This window comes from Hyla sarda, chromosome 3 (assembly GCF_029499605.1).
Source record: "Hyla sarda isolate aHylSar1 chromosome 3, aHylSar1.hap1, whole genome shotgun sequence".
In the NCBI taxonomy this organism is placed as follows: Eukaryota; Metazoa; Chordata; class Amphibia; order Anura; family Hylidae; genus Hyla; species Hyla sarda.
In genome coordinates, this window is record NC_079191.1 from 223,170,591 (window position 1) to 223,196,410 (window position 25,820).

Genomic DNA, 25,820 nt, shown 5'->3' on the forward strand with positions numbered 1-25,820 from the left:
AGATGTGATTAAACATTTTGCCCAACTAGCTGAGCTGGAAGAGTGTCTCAGTATAACAGAAGACATATTATTTGCCACTAAGCAACAGCTACAAAAGATCACTTTTGCCATACCATGTGAAAACAGATGAACTTGTAAATAGGTCTAGAAGAAATAAATAAACTACCTCAATCGGCAGGCATACAAATTGCCTGGTCGAGAAAGCCAATTCAATGGCAGCAGCAGACAGAATAAAACTAATTGTCCATGACAGGTCATCGCAAAATAACTAAACTATACTGACAAATAGGCTTTACTAATAATGTATAAAAAGTTAACCATGGATCTCATCCTCAGGGGTCCTGAAATACTACTATTTAGTGGTGACTTCGCTGAAGTGGCCAAAAAGTGCAAAGCTTTTGCTTCAATCTGCACACAGCTGGAAAGAATGAAGATGAAATTTGTTAATTCCCTGTAAGTCTCCGGATCGTCAAGCCTGATGGCACAACAGAAGTTTTTCAGTCTCCAGAGTACGCCTTGACAGCCCTCAATCTGATGACAGCAGTCTGTTTAATGTCACCACAAGAAAAAACAACAACAAAACACAACATAGAGATAGCCCTTCGGATTTGAAAGATGTTATGTCAGGAGGACTCCCTCACTTTATTTTTCCTTCTCCAGGCTTGTTTATCAAGTAAAGGCTCCCAGAACATCACGGTAAACTCTGGATCATCAATGAATCTTTCATGTGACTATGTTTTATTTTATGTGACACTTTTGCACTACTTGAATAATTCGCCCTGATGTTTAATTTTAGTTTCATATACCTACTTGGGTAAACTACTTAAGTCTAATGCTAATGCCAGCAAAATGTTATGTTGCAGCCTTTTTTCACTCATATCAGTTTATCAGGCTAATTTCTCTAAAATTTCCATGTATATTGCATGTCTAAATGCTTCTTTTTCCCTTCCCTTGCACCCCTCACTGTCCAATTTTCTAGATGTATACTCCATAGGGTCAGATACAGTCTGAAGATTCCAACCTACTTAGCATAAAATGAAAGTGTTCCCAATTAAAGACTCCCTTTTCTTATTCTGGGATACAGCCAAAGAGGTAGTAAGGGAGAGGATTATCGTTTTTTTTTTTTGGCATCTTTGAAAAGGAAAACTTCTTGATGAGCTGGCCGGCGCTGCGGACGAGCGGCACTGACGTCAGAGTGCCAGTAACCCTGGCCTGTGCTATTTAGCACCTAATTAGCATATACAGAAAAACTAAAATTTCGGCTGAACGGCGGGGCGGATCCGGGCACGGTAGGCATCAAACTGATCAGCTTGATGCTGACAGTTATCCTTTAAAAATTTGATCAAATACTGATCTGGGTACAGACACAACGTAAGTTTGGATTATCTCAAGATGCTGTTGAATCTTTCAAAATTTGAGTTGCGAGTTGTTCTGTTGGCAAAACTTACCACTTTTCCCAATAGGACAGATGTATCTCATGAAAATGATAAGCTTCCCAAAGCTCCAATATTTTCTAAAGACAATTCAGCTGCTCCTTGGCCATGTCAATATAAACAAACCGCAGTCATCTTTCACTACCTTAATATGAAAAAATAGACGGCAAAGGGTAGCTTATAAAAAATTGTCTTCCAAAAAGACAAGCAGCACTTTTCCGTCACATACGTGAATGGCTACATGATTCTGCCTTTTACTACAATACCAAGTTGAAATCCCAACTCTCAGCATCCTGGTCACCACCATGCTTTTTGTATTCTAAATACAAAGATATTCCCAATTACATCCAAAGTGTTGCTGTCTGATACCTAAGAAGCTTGGAAGGCAAGTAGAAAACTTTTTAAGTTACTGTACTGCCTTTCTGAAAATCTTCCACTATAGAGTATGACAGCTTTACCTCATATATCTCTTAATCCTCTTCACAGAAATTGCAAAGATGGGAATTTTCTAACTTTTTAAGTTTTACTAGAAATTTCCTCCAGGCACTATAAGGCTTGGGAGATCCTCAAAACAAAACATGACTTACTGCCAAAACATAGATGGCTCTATAACCAACTGCACTTAATGTCCTTTGAGAAGATGATTCTTGACTTGAAAGATGTTAATGTTTCTTATTTTATACAGTCATGGCCAGTTGGCACCCCTGAAATTTTTCAAGAAATGGAAGTATTTCTCACAGAAAAGGATTGCAGTAACACATGTTTTGCTATACACGTTTATTCCCTTTGTGTGTATTGGAACAAACCAAAAAAGGGAGTAAAAAAAGCTAATTGGACCTAATGTCACACCAAACTCCAAAAATGGGCTGGACAAAATTATTCGCACCCTTAATATTTGGTTGCACACCCTTTGGAAAAAATAAATCAGTCGCTTCCTAGAACCATCAATAAGCTTCTTACACCTCTTAGGTGGAATGTTGGACCACTCTTCCTTTGCAAACTGCTCCAGGTCTCTCTTATTGGAAGGGCGCCTTTTCCCAACAGCAATTTTAAATTCTCTCCACAGGTGTTCAATAGGATTTAGATCTGGACTCATTGCTGGCCACTTCAGAACTCTCTAGCGCTTTGTTGCCATCCATTTCTGGGTGATTTTTGATGTATGTTTGGGGTCATTGTCCTGCTGGAAGACTCAAGATCATGGACGCAAACCCAGCTTTCTGACACTGGGCTGTACAGTGCGACCCAAAACCCGTTGGTAATCCTCAGATTTCATGATGCCTTGCACACATTCAAGGCACCCAGTGCCAGAGGCAGCAAAACAACCCCAAAACATCATTGAACCTCCACCATATTTCACTGTAGGTACTGTGTTCTTTTCCTTGTAGGCCGCATTCCATTTTTGGTAAACAGTAGATGTTACGCTGAGCGCTCCGGGTCCCTGCTCCTCCCCGAAGCGCTCGCGGTGTTTCTCTCCCTGCAGCGCCCCGGTCAGACCCGCTGACCGGGAGCGCTGCATTGACATTGCTGGCGGGGATGCGATTCGCATAGCGGGACGCGCCCGCTCGCGAATCGCATCCCAAGTCACTTACCCGTCCCGGTCCCCTGCTGTCATGTGCTGGCGCGCGCGGCTCCGCTCTCTAGGGCGCGCGCGCGCCAGCTCTCTGAGACTTAAAGGGCCAGTGCACCAATGATTGGTGCCTGGCCCAATTAGCTTAATTGGCTTCCACCTGCTCCCTGGCTATATCTGTTCACTGCCCCTGCACTCCCCTGCCGGATCTTGTTGCCTTAGTGCCTAGTGAAAGCGTTACTGTGTTTGTCCATACTGTGTACTTGACCCCCTGCTATTGCCTTATTGACTACGATTCTTGCTGCCTGCCCCGACCTTCTGCTACGTCCGACCTTGCTCTTGTCTACTCCCTTGTACCGCGCCTATCTTCAGCAGTCAGAGAGGTTGAGCCGTTGCTAGTGGATACGACCTGGTTGCTACCGCCGCTGCAAGACCATCCCGCTTTGCGGCGGGCTCTGGTGAAAACCAGTAGCAGCTTAGAACCGGTCCACTAGCACGGTCCACGCCTATCCCTCTCTGGCACAGAGGATCCACATCCAGCCTGCCGAATCGTGACAGTAGAATGATGTGCTTTACCAAAAAGCTTGGTCTCATCTGTCCACAAAACGTTTTCCCAGAAGGATTTTGGCTTACTCAAGTTCATTTTGGCAAAATGTAGTCTTGCTTCTTTATTTCTCTGTGTCAGCAGTGGGGTCCTCCTGGGTCTCCAGCCATAGCGTTTCATTTCATTTAAATGTTGACGAATAGGTCGCACTGACACGGATGCTCCCTGAGCCTGCAGGACAGCTTGGATATCTTTGGAACTTGTTTGGGGCTGCTTATCCACCATCCGGACTATCCTGAGTTGACACCTTTCATCAATTTTTCTCTTCCGTCCACGCCCAGGGAGATTAGCTACAGTGCCATGGGTTGCAAACTTCTTGATAATGTTACGCACTGTGGACAAAGGCAAATCTTGATCTCTGGAGATGTACAATTTTGGTTCTCAAGACAGTTTGCTTCTCCTCTTTCTGTTGTCCATGCTTACTGTGGCACACACAGACACACAATGCAAAGACTAAGTGAACTTCTCTCCTTTTTATCTGCTTTCAGGAGGGATTGTTATATTGCCCACAATTGTTACTTGACCCAGGTGAGTTTAAAGGAGCATCACATGCTTGAAACAGTCTTATTTTTCCCCAATTTTGAAATGGTGGCAATAATTTTGTCCAGATCATTTTTGGAGTTCGGTGTGACATTATGTCCAATTAGCTTTTTTTCCTCCTTTTTTTGGTTTAGTTTTTATACACACAAAGGAAATAAACACGTGTATAGCAAAACATGTGTTACTGAAATCCTTTTCTGTGAGAAATATTTTTCTTTAAAAATTTCATGGGTGCCATGACATTCTATGGCATTGTCTTTGGCAATGTCCTGCCATATTTCTGTTGTGGCCTCATGTTGGGGACTTTAAATGTTAGATTTGGAAATACAAAATACCTGTCTCCCCACAGTTCTAAATCTTTTACTACTTACCTAAAAGGGAATCAGACCGTCCTAATAGAGGCAAAATAGGAAAGGGCATTCATCTCTTACTATAAAGTGCACTAAAATGCCTCTTAAGTCACTGGATACTTTTAACAACACTAATATGGGAAATCATATAGAATTCAAATACACATAATACTTGAAGTTGATTAATGTCTTATAAAATACAGAACAAGTGGCTAAAAGTTTCTTTGGAAATGGAAATGTAACAACAAACAGAGTAATGTGTCAGCCAAAGAGAGGATGGCCTTGGAATGGTAAGCAGAATTTGATAGTATCTAAGGCAGATAAGGGAGGGGGCATAATGGTATGGAGGAAGGAGGATTATGAGAATGAGTCTTTGAAGCAACTAAATAACAATGAAGTGTATAAGAAGCCTACCAGTGATTAGACCAGGAAAACAATGGAGAAATTATGTACCCACCTGAGAAAATTCAGAGGCAGGAATCATTACATCTCAAACTGCAGAAAAGCTGCTACCAAAGACCCCGACAAAGCTCAAGTGGTATATATTGCCAAAGGTACACAAACGGGTGGTGCCACCCCCAGGCAGGCATATAGTGGCAGGAATAGGGTCCCCTACTGAGTATTTGTCAAGTTACATCGAGTGGCTAATAGCCCCCTGCTGAAAAGCATCCTCACATACGTGAGAGATACTGGAGATGTTGTAGCGACACTGGATACATTTGAATAGCAACCTGGTTTTGCATTGACATCCGTGGATGTCGAGAGCCTGTACACCTGCAACCCGCAGGAGGCGGGTATACAGGATCTCGAGGAATTTTTAGGGAGCACAGAGAAGTCTCCTGAATTTATTGAATTTGTAACTGACTCTATTCGTTTTATGCTTGCCAACAATAATTTTCAGTTCAATGCCCAATGGTTTAATCAAATTTCAGGAACGGCGGAACCCAGACGGATCTTTTGATCGTCTGGGACGGTTCCCCCGAGGAATTCCAGGAATTTGTATTATATTTAAATTACAAATTATGTCAATATGAAATTTACAGCATTATATGGAATTCCCTGGAATTCCTCAATGTCAAAATTGATATAGTTGAAGGCGAGATAATCACGTCCAGTTTTCGGAAAGAAATTTCCAAAAATGCTCTCCTCCATTATAAGTCCTCCCACCCCCCTCAGGTCCAAGATAATATCCCCTATGGTCAAATGGCGAGGTTAAAAAAGATTAATAACACCCAGAAGGGATTCGAAGACCAGGCCCAAGAACTTCAGACCAGGTTGAAGAAGCATGGTTACCCCCTTTCTGTATGCCAGCAAGTGAAACACAGAATATATATTGTCCCCAAAAGGCCTTATTGAAAGAACAGAAATTAAAGAACACATAGGAGGAAATTAAAGAACACTAACATGAACAACACACTGAGAAAGGCCATTCACAAACACTAGCATATTTTGCAAACTGACACAGACCTCTGTCCACTAACTGAGCAATTTCCTATTATAACATATAGAAAAAACAAAACGATCCATGATTTCATTAAACAGCGTCAGAGGAGAAACAGTGAGAAGAAAGAATGGCTGCCAGATACACGTCCAGTTGGCAATTTCAGTTACGGTTCATGTTCTTTTTGTAGGCCCAATATGAAGGCCAAAACAATAAAACTAGGAGAGCATCATATTCAGGTTAGGCAATGAATAACTTGCCGCACAGACCATGTTGTATATGCCTTAGTATGTGGATGTGGTTATTATTATATAGGGAGTACTATCTGTCCTTTATTCCACAGAATCAGGGAACATCTCCACTCACTGAAGACAGGCAAAGGGTCCACTAGATTTATAAATCATATGTTAATGATACATGCTGGAAAGCCTGAAACAGTTAAATTTGCTGCATTGGAAAGGGTGGAGAAAGCGCATGGGGGAAAGACTAAACACCAAATTTTACTCAGAAAAGAAGCCAGATGGATCCTTCGCCTTAATGCAGCAGGACCTCTGCTCCTTAATGATTATAACGATATGAATGCGTTATTATGATTCGCCTCTCTCTCCCATGCACTATGCTCCCAAGTTTATAGGATGTTTCATTTTGAGCCTGCTGCCCCCACCATCAGATTAGTTTTTAGAGATATCACTATGGTTTTGATATACACAGAGTTAACATATGCACGTTGCTGGGTGTGCCTTCTGTGTTCCCTCCTTCTACCTTTTGTATTTATTGTCTGGTGTGTACCTGCCGGAAGGGGCCTGACAAAGCGCAAGGTGCGCGATACGGACCATCGCCCACCGGCTGAACCCACCCGTCCTCGTACCAACTATCCACCTCCCTGCTGTGCCATCTTATCCTTAACGTCAATAAAGAAGATTTTGCTTGCATCTATTGGTGTCCGAGGCGAGTGCTCCAGGTCTCGTTTCTTATGGTGAATAAAATAAGTAATGGCTTTACAGAGTAAATTATTTCCCACATAAATCAAACCTTCATATGGCCCTGCAGATTGAAAATATAAAGAGTTATAGATTTTAAAAGGTGGTGAAGAAAAGAAATGTAAATACAGTAATGAAAATTTGCTGTGTGTGAACATAGTACAATCCTCCACTATTAGGAGGGTCATTGCACCATTGGATTAGCTATGTAGATCCCCCCCTCATTGTTTCTGCTCCACTTACTGGAGTTATAATACTCACATGCCTCACATCATTTGTCATTTTTATTGATAATACTGTAGAGGGTGATTATTATGCATGAAATACTAGTATAGAAGACAATGTTCTGGGGATACAGCATCTATTCTCCTAGGTTATAATAATGCATTTATACTATTATCATGAATCATGTTAATAAACTTTCCATACATCTGAATTCCGTGTCCATATTTGGAGAGACATGCATTTGTTGGGCTGTTGTTGCATAGGATAGAAACAGAATCTGTTGCTTAGTAATCGCTTTTGCCAAGATTAAACACAGCTTCAAAAGCACAAACAGATCTCATGTAATAGCTCCCTTCAAGATAATGAAATCCTCTGGGAATGCTGATTAGAGAAGAATCAAGCTTTTCCTTAACACTTTAGAAGTAACTGTAAAATAAATACCGCAATATACTGAACATATCATAGCACCCTTTCATTTATAATCTTAACCATTTCAGTTTTTTTTTTTTTTTTTTTACTCTTAGTGTTAGGTGGCTATCTGCATCACTGCAATGAGGTGTGAGAAGTTCAAAAGGAGTGGACAAAGGTAGAGACTCCGTAAGTTACCGTATTTTTCACCGTATAAGACGCACTTTTTCTTCCCCAAAATTGGGGGGGAAAAGTTGGTGCATCTTATACGGCGAATACACACCTATCGGGTCGGTCCCTGCGGCCATCAACGGCCGGGACCCGCGGCTAATACAGGATATCACCGATCGCGGTGATGCCCTGTATTAACCCATCAGACGCGGCGATCAAAGCTGACCGCCACGTCTGAAGCGAAAGTTGGGCTATTCGGGACCGCCGCGGTGAAATCGCAGTGTCCCGAACAGCTTACAGGACACCGGGAGGGACCTTACCTGCCTCCTCGGTGTCTGCTCCGTGCCGGGATCCCCTGCATGGCGGCGCTCTCCTTCGACGTCATCACGTCGTTGCGCACGCAGTCCTGTCATCCAATAGGAGAGGCGTGCGTAGCGACGTGATGACGGCGACGGAGAGCGTGGATCCCGGGGAAGAAGACGTCCGGAGCGTCAGGGATACCCCGGGGACGCGGCGACAGTGATGGAGCGACATCCAGGGCAGCGGTGACGGGTCCGGAGCGGCGGGGACACCTGAGTACTACCTCCTATCCAGTGGTCTTAGACCTGCGGACCTTCAGATGTTGCAAAACTACAACTTCCAGCATGCCCGGACAGCCAACGGCTGTCCGGGCATGCTGGGAGTTGTAGTTTTGCAACATCTGGAGATCCACAGGTTGAAGACCACTGTTGGGTGCAGAATCTTTTTTCTTTAAAATTGGGTGCGTCTTATATGCCGATGCGTCCTATAGGGCGAAAAATATGGTACATGCAGAGGCAAAACAGTCAGAGGAAAGCTTGCCCATCCAAGTGGACTAGTCATCGGACACAAGTAGAAGTCTAGATCTAGAATTACTTTGAGCACATTTCTGTTCCTCAGCACACTTTCACACCCTCTGCTTGTCATTATGGGTTCTCTTGCTTAAACATGTACACTGCATCTGAAAGAGATTGGCATTACTGGGACCCAGTGGGAAACTCGAAAAAATTTGAATATCCTGAAAAAATCATTTATTTCAGTAATGCAACTTAAAAGGTGAAACTAATATATGAGATGAACTATCTTGCTTTGCATGTAATGAGTCTAAGTGGCGATTTGTCAATTGTGATGATTATGGCTTACAGCTCATGAAAACCCCAAAGCCGCCGCCGCCGCCCCCCACCCAATTACTATGATTAGGGCAGCCATGTCATCTGCTGGTGTTGGTCCATTGTGCTTCATTAAGTCCAGGGTCAACGCATCCATCTACCAGGAGATTTTGGAGCGCTTCAGGCTTCCTTTCCTTTTTAGTTGCATTAATAAAATACAATGGACTTTTGCACGATATTCAAATTTTTCGAGTTTCAAGTGTATTTATGGAAAAAGCATACTGTTCTATTCTTATGTATCCACTAAATTATCTCATTTCATATTTCACCCTGTGGATGCATCGATGGCACTCACAAGAGTGAGCTCCCTGCTGCGACTGGAGTAGCTCTATGTGTCCACTCGTAGTGGCGGATTTCCTGCTGCGCATCACAGGCACTGTGACTACATCGGGAAATCTTCTGCTGCAAGTGGACACACATAGCTACCCAGCCACAGCAGGGAGCTTGCTCGTGACTGCTGTTGGCTCATCCACAGCATGAAATATGTTGCGCATGTGCAACGTGTGAGCATACCCTAAAGGATGAGGACTGTGCTAAATTGGAGAACATGTCCTGGGTGAACCAGGTAGCCAATGTTAAAAGATCACTATTTTCTAAAATGTGATAGTCTCAAAATGTATATTACAAGCCAGACAGGTCTCAGGACAATACTACTGACTGTTAGACTTTACTATTCACATAGAAAACTACAAAATTGGTAATATTAATATTGGTCATTTCAATATGATTTTGATTTGCCAGTGGATCTTATCAGTTAACAATAACAGTTTTATGGTGAGGGCTGTTAAAATAGGGTATTAGTGATCCCTGGTTAGGGGGCTTGATGTTTTGACCATTCACAATTGAATTCCTATGAAAATATAAGGTTTTGTCTATGGCTGGTAACTGTCAATGCACTGTTTCACTCCTGCTCTACAATGCTTACAAACCTATGACAACAGAAGAGGTAAAGAGGAATTCAGAACTATAGAACTACATCTATTACAAATAACAATAGGGAGGGCTAATTTGACTTTCATAACAGTGTCCTATTGTTATTTAAATGAACTATGTGACAATAAATGTTAATATGATTCACAATGTAGCACAGAAGATAAAAGAATAAATAATGCAACCGTATTTGGAGCACCCACACAAAAATATTTCAGGGAATTTTAACAGACTGCTCTATACCTGTAAAAGGGAATTGTGGGAAATGAAGAATGAGTTATATCGTTCATGTATCTTCAAAGCTCTAATAAAATAGATTTTAAAAAAGGTAATGGAATTGTGAGCAGAGCAAAGCCATCAAAGCCAGAACACTGGTTTGCCAAAGGAGATATACATTTTGTTAAAGATGTGCTACTCTATTTACAGCAATTATTTATACGAAAATACATTAGTTTACAATGAGTAAAGGAGTTCACTGGTGAGCGTTCTCTTCTAATATGCCTCACATCCTCCATACAGGACAATAATTAACTGCAGAATGCTGTTAAAAAAAAGTATCTAGCTGAAGACTAAGATTTTACCTATTATTCTTACGCTTTGTTATTCCTTTTGCCCTTAGGAAAAGGGGTTCTCACACCTATAAATTTGCAGGATAGGGGGTAAGTAGCTAAAATGTGAAATTCATGTTCAATCATCGCTACAGGCACTTAAGAACATAGCCGATTTCAGCACTTGGCTTCAGAAGTTTCATAGAGAATGAATAAAGCAGCAGTCAAGCATTCACACTGCCACTCACTTTACTAGGGGGGCAATTGACCTCTGTTCTCATGATCATTGGAGGTCCCAGCATTATGATGCCCACCACTTACCTTTTAATCCCCTATCCTGACATCAGAGATGTTTACTACCACTTTATCTTGGACTCAATCCTACTGCAGTTTAGTTTTTTAAAGATGCTACATACAAGCAAAAACCCACTGTTGCAATACCTGCACCAGGCCAGCAGTCAACGTATGGTGTGTGGATTTACATAACAGAAAGGATATAATGATGCATTAGAACTTAACAATAAAAAAGGGTAAACATTTTTTCCACATATATACTTTTAATATAAAGGAATCAAATTCAAGACAAACTACTCTGCTCGTACTATTAAGTCCATCTCAACCACCGGGACGGAAGATGGTGATGTCACACCCCGCCCCTCAATGCAAGTCTATGGGAGGCGGTATGACAGCTGCCACTCCCCCTCCCATAGACTTGCATTGAGGGGGCGGGGTGTGACGTCACACGGGGGCCGAGTCGTGACGATCTTCCGTCCCGGTGGTCGAGATGGACTCAGCCTGAGGACCTCCAGCGGTTCCGTAAGCCGCTACAGGTGGGTGCTGCATGGTAGATCCAGGGGGTCCCCAGCAGCGGGACCCCGGCGATCTGACATCTTATCCCCTATCTTTTGGATAGGGGATAAAAGGTCTAGGGGCTGAGTACCCCTCTAAAAGGAGATTTTATTTTTCGGGAAATAACATTGGGATAGGCCAATAGTGTGAAATATGTTTCACACTCCCACCGATAATTAGAAAAAAGTAACAGCAGGATCAGAAACAATGACACAAACACGAGTATTGATGTGCAGCTCAGGCCATTCAAGTCAATGGTTGTATTGCAGGCAGAGGATGGTTTACCTGCAATATTACTACTAGATAAAGGAGAAGCAGCACAGGAGAGGACAACATTTATTAATGCAGCTTTATCAGCCAAAACATTGCAGTGGTGTAATAAAGGGACCAATTCTCTCTAGTATTGGCCTTGACATGCTATTAATGGTCGTCTGAGGAATGTTCTGCTACACTGAATGCACTTGGGCGCACAAATCATCACGATTTGTTGCTGGCAGCTAATTTTGCAATTGCCAACCAATGCCATCCCAGATGTTATCATGTTGAAAAATGTCTCCTGGGACACTTAGGAGAAGCGACCATACCATTGAACCAAATCAATGCAACACTGAGCTGGAAGAAAGACTCCCATCCATTATGCCACACCATAATCCTGGGAGTATGGCCAATGTAATGTTCCATTGTAAAGACCTCTTCATGGCATTGGCCATGTGGTTTCCAAAATAATCAACTATGATTTTGTCCAAGACAAAAGTGAAACTTTTGACATAGAACAACTGTAGCTGTACATCTTGCTTGTAGCCCAATGTCATTAAACAACTTTTGATGGTTTGATGACACTACTTGACACCCTAGCCTTGGTATAGGAGATCCAACTTCACTCACAACACAGAATTGATCACTATGGGCCATTCTTCAAATCTGATTATCTATCCATGCAGAGGTTCTGTCATACCAATGTGTTGGTCTCCCAACCACTGGGATACACAATAGTGCTGATATCTTGTACATAGTGATCTGTTGGAGTGATAAACAATGTGAAGAATTTACCTGCACTTTGCTTTTTATAAATTGGCCGCGGTCAGAAGAGATTAACCACTGGGAATGATAAACACACATTATTGGTATTATACACTTTTCATATCAACCTCAGCAGTGTCTAGAAAAGCATCTAAGGGAAAAAAAATCTACCAAGTTTACAGTTCTGGCACAATGTAAACGAAATAATTAAATGCATCTAAAATTTCTAGCAACTTGTACCAAATCTATTCTGCCACATTTGTAACTGATAAATTTGGTGCAACTTGCACTATTTTCACCGTTCTGTAAATCAACAGGACAGCATTGATAGATTCTCCCTTAAGTTTTCTTTCATATTTCTTTCTCCTGTTTTTTGTGGCAAACCCTGTGTGGCAGCCTTAGATATTTAGGCCAATTTACACCTTTTAGCAGACAAAACACAGTCGCATGTACAAAACTGCCTTTAAAAAAATAAATAAATAAATAAATAAAAGGGGGGGGGGAGGGGGAGAAGATGTCTCTAGTATGTGCCCATTTAGCAGACGTAAAGTGTAGTAAATTCGTAAAGTGAGTGACCACACCCCTTCACAACAAGCCCCACCCACTTGATGAGCGTAATGCGATCAGGCAAAAAGTTGCTAATTTTTGCACACATCACATGCCATCTTCACCAGAAAACGCTTTTAAAAATAGATAACAGTTTCATAAATAAATAAGAATCAATTCAAAATTGGTTCATAAATTTATATTTTACAGGAGTGCCAGAAAAGAGCTATACATGCAATATTCACATAAAAATTAACAAAAACATATCATGACAGCAGCGCAAATTTTGCTCATTTTATGTATGAGCATTTAAAAGGTGAAATAACAAAATGACGCATTCATTCCATACACTCGAAAGGAAAAGTAATAAAATAAGGTAACATGGTGAATCTTTTTTCTCTGTACAATAAAATATAGACCGTAAAAAAACATTATAAGAAACTCCAACATTTTACAATTCAATAAAACACAACCAGAATTAAAATAAAGTGACATTTTTAAAGGGTGAATTCTACAGATCAGACAGGAAAAAATATTTTGGCATGGAAAATGTTAAATTAAACATTAACACTTTCAGAGCAAGAACTTGAATTTAACGTTGCCAAAATATTGATAATCAGTTCCAAGTCTTGTAGCTGTAAGAGAGGCTTCAAACTGATAACTTCAGCGACTGCTTTTAAAGGGAAGGTGTGAGCTGTATTTACTGCTAAAAACTGCAGACACCATTGGATAGCTTTTAGGATTTATATAAGCAAACTGTACCTTTGCAGGAGCAAATGGTGGTTGCCAAACTTAACTAACTAAGTGTCAAGGAGGAAGCGCCATATACCTGTAAAAAGGTATATGATCAGCCCCCCATAAGCTATCTACTGGTTACTGCACCTCATTCTTTCCAGAGTGACCACAGGACCACTTACAAACCTTTAAAGGGGTTATCCAGGAATCGAAAAACAGACCTATTTTCTTTCAAAGACCGCTCCCCGTCTGTCCCAAGGTTGGGTGGGGTATTACAACTTGGCTCCATTCACTTCAATGGAATTGAGCTGCAGAACCACACCCAGACAGGGAGCGCTCTTGAAAGAAAATATCAGTTTTTCGATTCCTGGATAACCCCTTTAAAGAGGTCCTGTGGTCACTCCACCAATGAAAAGAATGAGGTCATGTTGACCTGTGCATTCACTTGGATCCACCTCTCAAAATGAATACCAACAGCATCCAATTAACACCTCTCACATACGAGATGTGTCAGGTTTTTAGTATAAATGGCAGTATTGAGTAGGGTCAGATAGTAAAGACAGTGTGTTGGCAGCAAGAATTTCTTATGGGAAAAAAGGAATCTTTCCCCTTATTCAAATGTGCATATTCAGCATAAAACTATTACCATGTGCATATTCAGCATAAAACTTACTTTAAAAGCGCTGCCTCCATTACTATCATATGAGTCAGCTTTACTATATATAATGGGAATGTTTACACATGGCAGATCTGTCATCTACACAAAGCTTGTAGAAAACACAGGAAAATGCTACAGAAATTACTCATTTATTCCATTTAAAATGGAATAAATTTTTAACCACAGACATTTCTGCAACAAATCTGCCACATATTAATATACCGTATTTTTCGCCGTATAAGACGCACTTTTTCTGTCCCAAAACTGGGGGGGAAAAGTTGGTGCGTCTTATACGGCGAATACACACCTATCGTGTTGGTCCCTGCGGCCATCAACGGCCGGGACCCGCGGCTAATACAGGACATCACCGATCGCGGTGATGCCCTGTATTAACCCTTTGGACGCGGCGATCAAAGCTGACCACCGCGTTTGAAGCGAAAGTGACACTAACCCGCCTGCACCAGGAGGGACCTTACCTGCCTCCTCGGTGTCTGCTCCGTGCCGGGATCCCCTGCATGGCCGGCATCGCGCACGCTGTCCCGTCATCCAATAGGAGCGGCGTGCGTAGCGACGTGATGGCGGCGACGGAGAGCGAGGATACCGGGCAGCAGAGACGTTCCGGAGAAACGGGGACACCCCGGGGACGCAGCAACAGCGATGGAGGCCGACATCCAGGGCAGCGGTGATGAGCGGTGAAGGGTCCGGAGCGGCAGGGACACGTGAGTATTACCTCGTAGTAATACTGTGGTCTTCAACCTGCGGACCTCCAGATGTTGCAAAACTACAAATCCTGGCATGCTGGGAGTTGTAGTTTTGCAACATCTAAAGGTCCGCTGGTTGAAGATCGCTGTAACCTATACTTAACATTGTATTCTAGATTTTCCTCATTTAAAATCGGGTGCGCCTTATATGCCGGAGCGTCCTATAGGGCAAAAAAAAAAAAGGTACCTTAAGTGACACTTGAACCCAAATTTTACTTTATTTTTCTACCAAAAGTGTTGCTGATCATCTACAGACTCCAACAGATGATTTTTATTGTGTTTGAAGGAGTGAGCAGTAGTAGAACATAATAGTTCTTTTGTTTATTATTATACTAAAATATAACCAAATATCAAAAAAGAGAACTCCTGCATTGTAGACATGAAAAGCCTTTAAAAAAAGGAAAGTGACAGTAACTACTGGCTAACATATAGTGGTTATAAATGTTCCCTTTACAACCTTTCCGGTTGTAAACTTGTTGTGTTCTCTATTTGCTGTTACTGCATTTTTTATACATTGTAACATCAAGTGTTTTCTGGGAGACGTGCCAGTTGTATGCCAATTATCTTTTCTCCTAGGATAGGAAAATGTGAAAAAGGGCACTTGTAAATAAAGTATCTCCATAATAAAAACACAGATTTTATATATCTTGGGCCAAGTTCCAGTTGCATCCTGTTTTTTTTTTTTTTTTTTTACCTGAACTGACCACAACTGATGGGAAAAAACAACAGATCTGTGTACTGTGCTGGGTGTATACAAATCAAAAAGGAAATCTAAAAGATGGCTACATTTCAAGTGTCATAGCAAAGGGTCTGGATACATCTATGCAAAGGTTTAGCTTTTCCTTTTCAATAAATTTGCAAACATTTGTAAACTTTTCATATCCACATTATGGAGTATTGAGTGTAGAATGATGGGGATAAACAAGGTCTCCAAAGTGGAAGGGTCTGAAGCCTTTCAGAATGCACTGTCTACACCTGTTACTTCCTGCAACATTTAGCTTAAAAAAGGCTTGTGGAAGGATCAGAAACATTGCTGCTTAGATCTGGATATCTGATTTAACAAAAACATTGCTTTGATGTTTTACATCTATACCTGGAGTGCAGTGGCTTTTTGTTGGCATTTTGCTTAGGTGTCAATAGTGCTGAGAAAAGTTTTGTGGAATCAATATTTAAAGGGGTTATCCAGGAAAAAAAAATTTGTTTTATATATCAACTGGCTCCAGAAAGTTAAACAGATTTGTAAATTACTTTCTATTAAAAAATCTTAATCCTTTCAGTACTTATGAGCTTCTGAAGTTAAGGTTGTTCTTTTCTGTCTAAGTACTCTCTGATGACACGTGTCTCAGGAACCGCCCAGTTTAGAAGAAAATCCCCATAGCAAACCTCTTCTAAACTGGGCGTTTCCCAAGACACATGTCATCAGAGAGCACTTGGACAGAAAAGAACAACCTTAACTTCAGAAGCTCATAAGTACTGAAAGGATTAAAGATATTTTAATAGAAGTAATTTACAAATCTGTTTAACTTTCTGGAGCCAGTTGATATATAAAAATAAAAAGTTTTTTCCTGGATAACCCCTTTAACTCCTTTACTGCCAGAGGTGCCTGTCCTATGTATTGCTTTTAAAAGCTTTCTGCAAATAGAATATTAGGGCTAACAGATGACATCTTTGTATAATTTTAAAGCCTAGTATTTCAACTTTTGTGGTTTGGTGAAAACCAACGTATCCCTTGCCACAAAATAGGGCATAGGTTTCTGATCACGAGGGGTCCAACCCCTGGGGCACGCTGCAATCTCCCTCTGAGAGAAGTGTGTGCTGCAGATGGCACACACTCAATCCATTCTATGGGAGCGCTGCAGATGCTCGAGTACAGCACATAGGTCTCTTTGGCGTTTCCATAGAGAATTAATTCAGAGTGTGAGAGTGTCTGACTGTCACAATATGTGGTGGGGGAGGGTTCTGGCAGGTTAGTCAGCACTCTTGCACCTAATCAAAGATTGTCGGTCCCCTCTGTGATGCAAATATTTACTGGAATCTGAATCATGGAGCTTATTGGTCCATTTAGTTTTGGAGACAATATGTGCATTTAGTTTAGGTGGGGTGTTTTAGACTCTTTACTAATGTTTTGGCCAGTTGCAAAGATGCATAAAGGCGCCCATAACCTCAAAGTGCTAGCTGTCATTTTTACAAGGTGACGGATGTCTACTTTCAAAAAATATTTAGACATGAGGAAATAATGTTACCATTCTATTTTATAATTCAGGCTTTAGTTATATTTGTCAAAAGTGAAGATTTTACTGACAGCAAAAGGATTAAACACTAAGCATCTATTTACACGTACAGTATACTGCGTATATTTGATGTTGCAGATTTCATGCTGCGTTCAGTTATTTACTTTACATTGAAATCTATAGCTTCAAATCCTGCACATCAAATATGCACAGGATACTGTATATATGAATACATCCTCAAGGGTTATCCCAAAATTAAAGGGGTACTCCGGTGAAAACCTTTTTTCTTTTAAATCAACTGGTGTCAGAAAGTTAAACATATTTGTAAATTACTTCTATTAAAAAATCTTAATCCTTCCAGTACTTATTAGCTGCTGAATGCTACAGAGGAAATTCCTTTCTTTTTGGAACACTGATGACATCACGAGCACAGTGCTCTCTGCTGACATCTCTGTCCATTTTAGCAACCATGTATGCTAAGGGCAGCATGGTGGCTTAGTGGTTAGCACTGCTGCCTTGCACTGCTTGGGACTTGGGTTCAAATCCCACTAAGGACAACAATAAATAAAGCATTATTATTTTTATTATAATAACGTCAGCAGAGAGAACTGTGCTCGTGATGTCATCAGAGAGCATTCCAAAAAGAAAAGAATTTTCTCTGTAGTATTCAGCAGCTAATAAGTACAGGAAGGAGTAAGCTTTTTTAATAGAAGTCATTTACAAATATGTTTAACTTTCTGCCACCAGTTGATTTAAAAGAAAAAAGGTTTTCACCGGAGTACCCCTTTAACAGTTATCTCCGATCCATTGGATAGGGAATAACTAGCTTATTGGTGGGGGTTCAACTGCTGGGGCTCCCACTGATCACAAGAATAGAAGGTGAAATGTTCCCCTTAAATTACAGCCTAAATATTAATAGTGAGAAACTACACGAGATTTGCTGTGGACATTGGTTCTTCAGCTTCTGTTAGAAATAGCAAAAGGCTGGGGGTATGGTATTAATATCAGTCAACCCCATTATTAACACCCTTTAAAAAGTCTTTCATATCTCAATAAGATGAACATTATGCTTTAAATGGTAACATCCATAGGTAACTGCAAAGTTCCTAAAATGTTCTATATTCTATAATTAATTGATAATGCATAAGGCCTTTTGGCATACAGTATGCATTATATTTCAGTCTTCAATGGCTTAGCAGAAAATATTCCATATACTTTTGTAAAATATCATACTTGGGACTTCCTGAATGTATGTTGAAGCTACTGCGCTTTACATCATATATGGATTTAATATTATTTTCCATTGTAAAGTAATGGAAAAGGAGATATCCTGAGAAAACTGGCTTTAGGTTTTGCAAGTCAATTCAAATGCACACTGGTCTGACAAAGTGAACAGTGCAGTCAAGTAATCTATATCATATGGAAGTACACAACCATCCACAGTTCATACAAAGAATAAGAAATGAAAATCCAGTGACACAGAAAGAAACTTGGCTGTAAAGTACAGTCCAATGTATGTCAGGAAAGATTTGTGCTTTAGCAAGAAATAGCAGGTCTCTAATAAAAGCGGTTTTGCTTACATAGTGAAAGCTCAGCACCAACCTAGTTCTGTAAATGTAACAATACAATGTCCAAGATGATATACAAGGCTGTCTCATGCTTGTCCGACACAAGTAGCTATTCATCATCCATAAGGAAAAGTGGCATTACTTCACTAGAAATCCAACAGCAAATATTGTACACTTTCTTGTGGTTTTCATAGTAGAAATGATAAGAACCACAAGAAATACTTTGTCCAACATACAATCTATTTGTTAAGAAATAAGATTATAATCAGAGCACAAACCTAGCCTATGCCATTTCTGAGAAGGCCAACCAAATAGCTCGTATGGTCTCTCGCTTTCTGGGAACTAAAAAAGGTTAATGTATTTTTATAAAAAATCATTTCGTTTTCCAAACAAGAGGGATACTCTGAACATACAATTTATCTAAAACACAGCATGTGACATATAGATAAGATAAAACCTTTATATCTTTCAATCCTGCTATTACGGGAAAGCCCTACCACCTATTGATGCTCCGCATCTATAGTGTTTTCGTCTTATTCAAGTATTGTATATGAGATCCATTAAGGTGTATACATGTTGAAACCACATTTTTTATCGCTATTATGCATCTGGTAAAATAATGCATACCGCAAGGTGTACTGTGTCACATCCTTCAGAGTACTCCATCAGAAAATCCCCTGACATTTGCCTCCAATGGATACTAGAAAATGCAGTGTAAAGGGAGCCTTAGTGTGCACAGATATTGCAACAATTTTGTAATAAATGCAAGCTGTTATATGAAAGCCCACTATATGCAAGTCCCTGAAGGATTAAAGGGGTACACCGGCGCTTAGACATCTTATCCCCCCTCAGCCGATGGCTGTCCAGGCATGCTGGGAGTTGTAGTTTTGAAACATCTGGAGGTCCGCAAGTTGAAGACCACTGTTCAGACATTGACAGGCGGTGATGATGAAGGGGGAGGGGGTGGGATGATGACAGGTGGTGATGATGAAGGGGGGGTGTGGGATGAGGACAGGGGGATGATGACAGGCGGTGATGATGAAGGGGGGGTGTGGGATGATGACAGGGGGATGATGACAGGCGGTGATGATGAAGGGGGGGATGATGAAGGGGGGGATGATGACAGGGTAATGATGAAGGGGGGATGATGACAGGCGGTGATGATGAAGGGGGGGGGTGATGAAGGGGGGGATGATGACAGGGTAATGATGAAGGGGGGATGATGACAGGGTGATGATGATGAGGGTGTTAATGACGGGGGTCTGGATGATGACGGGGGGTGATTTATTTCCCACCCTAGGCTTATAGTCGAGTCAATAACTTTTCCTGGGTTTTTGAGGTGAAATTAGGGGCCTTGGCTTATATTCGGGTCGGCTTATACTTGAGTACATACGGTAGTCATTTTAGAAACCTAAATGGCTGTAATAATTTTTCCATCTATTTGAAGCAACCTCTAAGCCTCTAGGTATAAGTGGCAATGCATGCTAGGAGATACACTGACAGTGATATGTTTATACAGTGATGTAACTATAATGACAACAGAAGTGATGACTTTACAATATGTATGATTTTAGAGAATCCGTATTAGTCACTTATAGATTTTGGGGGCAATATACACTGTTTTATACATCTAGTATCACATGCAATTCAGATTTACATGATTGTACAAAATTTCTAAGCATTTATGTCCAGAGTAGGCCCTTCACCTATGAAGAACTGTATCTCTATTATTATAACAAACATTATGTAATTTGAAAACATCAAATATTGACCAATTTTTCATTTCTGCATACAGGTGACCATATGCGTTTCCATTGTACAGTATTTATGCCCTGATTATAATATTGTACTTTTTTATACTATTCTGACTGAAGACCTACCTAATGTGTTCAGGCACTGTACATAAATGTTAATATAATCTGTTACAAAAAAATATTTACTGTCTTAATATTTTCACTGCTAAACATCAAAAGGACAGGGGGTCTGATAAAGTGCACAAAGGTTTTCCTCAATCGGTAGGGGTAAGAGTCAGTCTATCCCTCATACAGCAATGTCAATAAAGGGAAAACATTTTCCAACAACTAAAGAGATCCTGCAAAGTTTAACTACAGAACATTTTTTTGGCTCAAATCTAACAGCAAAAGCAGCAACATTTGTTGAGAAAAATGACACATCCACTGATTGTAGCAGCATACAAGGTGCCCGCAATAACACCAACTGCAGGCCTGGTAAGCATTAACCTGACAAAGTACTTCTCAAATATGGATTTACCATAAATCCTAGAGGTAACATGTTTTTTATCATGTACATTGCTTCCTGGCAGAAAACAGAATGCATCACTTTTTGCACAAGGGAATAATTGAAAACACATAACAAAATATTTTATGGCAGTCAATCTAACAAAATAGATATCACACTACAGATCTGTGTTCCCCACACACATATATGGCGCTAGGCCGGATTCTTCTTCTTGTGTGTCCAGGTAACTGGGGTAAAAATTTAAAGTACTTGGGCATTAGATCTAAACAAGCATCTCGGAATTTCTTAATCCTCCAGTAGTAGATTATTGGGTTTAGTGCAGACTTGAGGTAGCATAGCCAAAGAAGCCAAGTGCTTATCTCAAAAAAGTTACTCTTGTTGTAAAAGTCACTGTTAAATGTGGCAACAAGGCTATAAGTAGCAAATGGTGCCCAGCAAACTATAAAGACAACAAATAAAATCAATATGGTAGTAAAGGCACGAGTTTTAAAGCTGATGTCTATATTCATTTGGAAAGGCCTTTGAAGGCTCATGAGACCTAGCTTGCTTGCCTGGCTAAGGCATATGCTGTCCGGATGGCTGTGTATACGGACTGCATTGTGCCGCACAGTGTTCAATATGCCCATAAAAGCATAAAGCATCACCATAAAAGGAATAAAAAAGAAAATCAGTACCACAAGAATCACATACGCTTTATAACCAGCATTTGTAGTGTAGCCAAACACACATTGCGGAGCTCTAGATGGTACTTGTAGTTGCGGGTTCCCAACAGAAAGGGGGAAGGCTATGCAAAGTGAGGTTGCCCATGAAATCATAATGAGAATCTTTGCTCGGTAGGGATTCAGTTTGTCTTGTTTCTGTACAATAATTAGAAACCGGTCTATGCTTATTATAAGCAGGATAGCAACACCTTCAATTACAAACAGCCAAAAAAACATTGCAGATACTCTGCAGAATACTTCTCCAAAAATCCACTCAGTTATAATGATTGTTATCAAAGCAAAGGGCATGTTGAGAATGGAAAGCAGTAAGTCTGCAAATGCCAAGCTTGCTAGGAGAATGTTAATGGCAGATCGCATGGCAGATTTTTGGTAGACCATGAGACAAACAACAAAGTTCCCAAGGAATGACAGTAAAAGAATAATAATCATCAAGGCAGAGAGGATTATCTGGAGGGGTAAATTCAAGGTCTCATAAACTTCTTTAGGTGCTTGTGTGGTAGAAACAGTTGTGTTCACCGGCAAGGTACTGGCTGTGGTCATGGCAACTGGACTGTATTTCGGTGGGATATCCAAGTTGCCACGAAATGAAGGCGTGGTTAAGTTTGTATAGCCATTTACATATATGATGTGTGTACTATATGAGGTCACGGGATGAGAAGGTGTAAGCATTGCTGAGAAAACCATAATTCTTCAGTACAGCTGAATCAGTGTACGTAAGCAATTCTAGAGAGTTGTCGCCTTCCATGAGTCTTATTCCAAAGGTAAAAGTGGAGAAATATTATATCCATGGTCAGTTCCCAAGGTATCTTCTGCAAACTGAAAACCAAACAGAAAAGCATACATTTAAAACAGGCACTGTTTCATAAAACTTTACATAATTTAACAGAACAAATGAATTTATGAAACATTTCACTTTAGTATTAGCTGCCCATAAAAGTCTATGGAAATTGGAGGAGTTGAACAGATGGAGAGAGAAAAAGTGAGAGGCTCCAAGTACATTTTACCTCATTGCTGGATTTATAGTATACACTGCTCAGTACTGATCTATAATGTCCTCCATGCTGATTCTGTTTCTAAGATGTGCTAAATATAACCATTTTAGCAGCTAGTCTCTACCCACTAGTTAAAGCTTGACACACAATGAATTGCCTCTATGTTGCCAGTACAGGTCCATTCACTGACAGCTGGTTCACCCGCACCAAATCCAGCGCCGTTCCGGAGACACATATTAGCAATGGAGCTAATAAACCCTGTAAATGTCATCTTTTGAACAATGGAGGCAGGATAGGAGAGAGAATACCTGCCCCCATCCCTTCTGATTCTATATGCCTGCACTCCTCATACATATTCATGGACCCCTTCGCTGTGAGGGTGAGGTAAGCACGCATTTGGGAGCAGAGAGGACAGGGAAAGGAATACTGGGCATGCCGGGTTCCACCTCTATTACACAAAGAGGGCATTTACATATTTTAGCAACAGAGGAGAATACAACCTGTATCTCGGAGACGATGATCCCAATATGGTTAACTTATACATAATTTTAAGCACTATGGGGAGTGTTATCAAAACCTGTGCAGAGGAAAAAGTTGCCAAGTTGCCCATAGCAACCAATTAGATCGCTTCTTTCATTTTTGACAAGGCCTCTGAAAAATGAAAGAAGCAATCTGATTGGTTGCTATGGGCAACTTGGCAACTTTTTATCTGCACCGGTTTTGATAAATTTCCCCCTTTAACCTTGTGTATTGGGTTTAGTAGAGGTCATCTGGCTGTCAGTTTCCCTTTTATGTAATTTACTGAATTATTTTTTTTTTTTCTCATGTTTAAATTTGCAGGTCTCAAAAGTGTAGTCTATACAGATATATGTTTGGGAAATTAACTAAATGAAGTCACTGGTAAGCAAACTTTAGTTCATTATAAATACACATAACTTTTTGCAAGTATCCAGATGAATACCAGTGATGTAGAGCCCTATGGAGAACTTAAAATTAGAAATGAAGTCTGCAGAGCAAAAAACAACAAATACCACTCCTCATGTACACCTATATGAAAAGTTACCTGGAAGTGCAGATATACTTTAATGATAAAGTATATAATTATTGCATCATAACTCCTTATAAGAAAAATGACAAAATATATTTGTCATTTAAAAAACAGAACATTTAATTTTTATATTCTACTGTCATATAATTGTGACTAAAGCAAATACACTCCAATCACCACCCTTCAGTCTTATGAGAATAGTTTCCAGCTCATACGCAAACCTGGAATTACATGAAGTGATAATAACCAGGACAATTGTCAGAGCTCTGTATTTGCATAGGTTTGTTGCTAGAATGAATCGCTACAGGACTCACACTAGCAAAATATGCCCATAGTACATTTTTACATTTTATCACCAGTTACAAGCTTCTATGATAGGGGATAGTAGTCAGGCAATGATCCAAGGAAACAATCTGAAAATATAAAAAATGGCGACCATAGAAAGATATATGATTCGATCCAAGAGGGTAAAGAAAGTGGTTCTATCATCTTATTTTTGTACCCTAAAATTGCTTTTGTAATAATATGCTTCACTCTGGGTCCTGTGTGAGTTACACGTGATTCTTAAGTACAGTGAAATCCAATGAACTTCAATGACCCAGGAAATCTTCAACGTTAGAGTGCATTCAATATGGCGGCCTGCCTATTTTTGTTCACCGAAGTGGGAATAAGAAAACCTTTTCTGAAATGCCAACGTTAAAAAGGATTCTAAATATGAACTCTGCCACACACCTTTGGGTCCTGTGACTTCCAGATTTTCCTTTCTATGTCAATGCTGTATGTTCAGAAATCTTATTGCTGAAGATTTTATATACATAAGCTGCAGAAATCATCTCTGCTGTTCTAATAGTAAGAGTATATATGTAAAAGAGACATCCATTTCTTGTAGTTAAAAGTCGATATAAGGCTGCAATGATTACCGTGACTACTGACTCCAACCTATATTATCAAGTAAATTGCACCCAACCTTATATAATTATTATACATCTGGATTTTCTATAAGGGGTTAAGCTTCAAAAGCTCTTTGAAATTATGGAGACACCTCAGCTGGGGCCTCATTTATGACCCAAACGTCTCCATGGCAACCATATAATCCATCTGGCATGAGTATCCTAAATTCCTGTCATTTCTATCTGTAATAGATACCCAACAGAAAAAAAAATTAAAAATCAAAAGATTAAGAGAAAAAAGCATTTGTACATTTTTTTTTTAAGTCTAAAAGCTGTAGAAAACATTCTGTCGACAAATGCAATCCCCACAGATAATTGAACACTGAGGGCAAGAGAGATAAACAGAGTACAAAGCCAACAGTGAGCACTGCAATATGGCCAATTAATCAAGATAACTGCGGGCAGCAGCGGCACCGCTTAACCAGCAGAACAAACCAGGCACAGGCTAGATGTGTGCACGCATTAACGCAGCTGATAGACGCTCATAGGAATAATACCACAAGTTGGCTGGTCTGGGGGAGGAGGGCGGCTGGCATCCTTTGGACAGTCTAGTCTCGGAGGCAGGTAAACAGGTGTAATTTGTTGACAACTTAAGAGTTCCTCTAGAGAACGAGTCCCAAGGTACAGCATGTAAGCAGTACTTTTCTCTCTATAGAGGTCACCATTGGTATGTTCAGATGAGTGGCATATACACTACAAAGGGCTGGCTTCACACGGACGTACTACCGACCGCAGATTGCCTGTTTAATGTTAATCTAAATGGAAAAATTTCTATCTTTTTCTGTATTTTAGACCCACTCTTGGTTTTAGTGACCAAAATGAAACCCACAATACAGTATGTGAATCCAGTCTTAGACTGTATATGATCTATTGAAGTCAATGGGCCTGCCAGGAACACGTTGTGGTACATTTAGGCAAGCCTTTTTGATGGGCGGCAGGCATACATCAATAATGTGTGCATGATTACCAATTTTTAACATAGTTTCATTTTCATGTCTAAAATTCTCTGCAGATCTATTTTTTCCATATAACCTTACAATGTTTTTTTTTATGTAAATGCAGTACTCTAAAAATACACATGGGGGGGGGGAGATATT

General features: G+C 40.3%; 1 protein-coding gene across 2 annotated transcripts in view; it reads right to left on the minus strand.

Moving 5' to 3' along the window:
* Positions 1-19,920: 19,920 nt before the first annotated feature.
* The window catches only part of GPR63 (G protein-coupled receptor 63), a 54,890-nt gene continuing 48,990 nt past the window's right edge, over positions 19,921-25,820 (minus strand). For both annotated transcript variants that reach the window (XM_056563262.1, XM_056563261.1), the window contains exon 2: positions 19,921-22,549. In XM_056563262.1, coding sequence (XP_056419237.1) covers positions 21,164-22,417 — 1,254 coding nt within the window. In that variant the 5' untranslated portion in view covers positions 22,418-22,549 and the 3' untranslated portion in view covers positions 19,921-21,163. The remainder of the gene's footprint in view (positions 22,550-25,820) is intronic.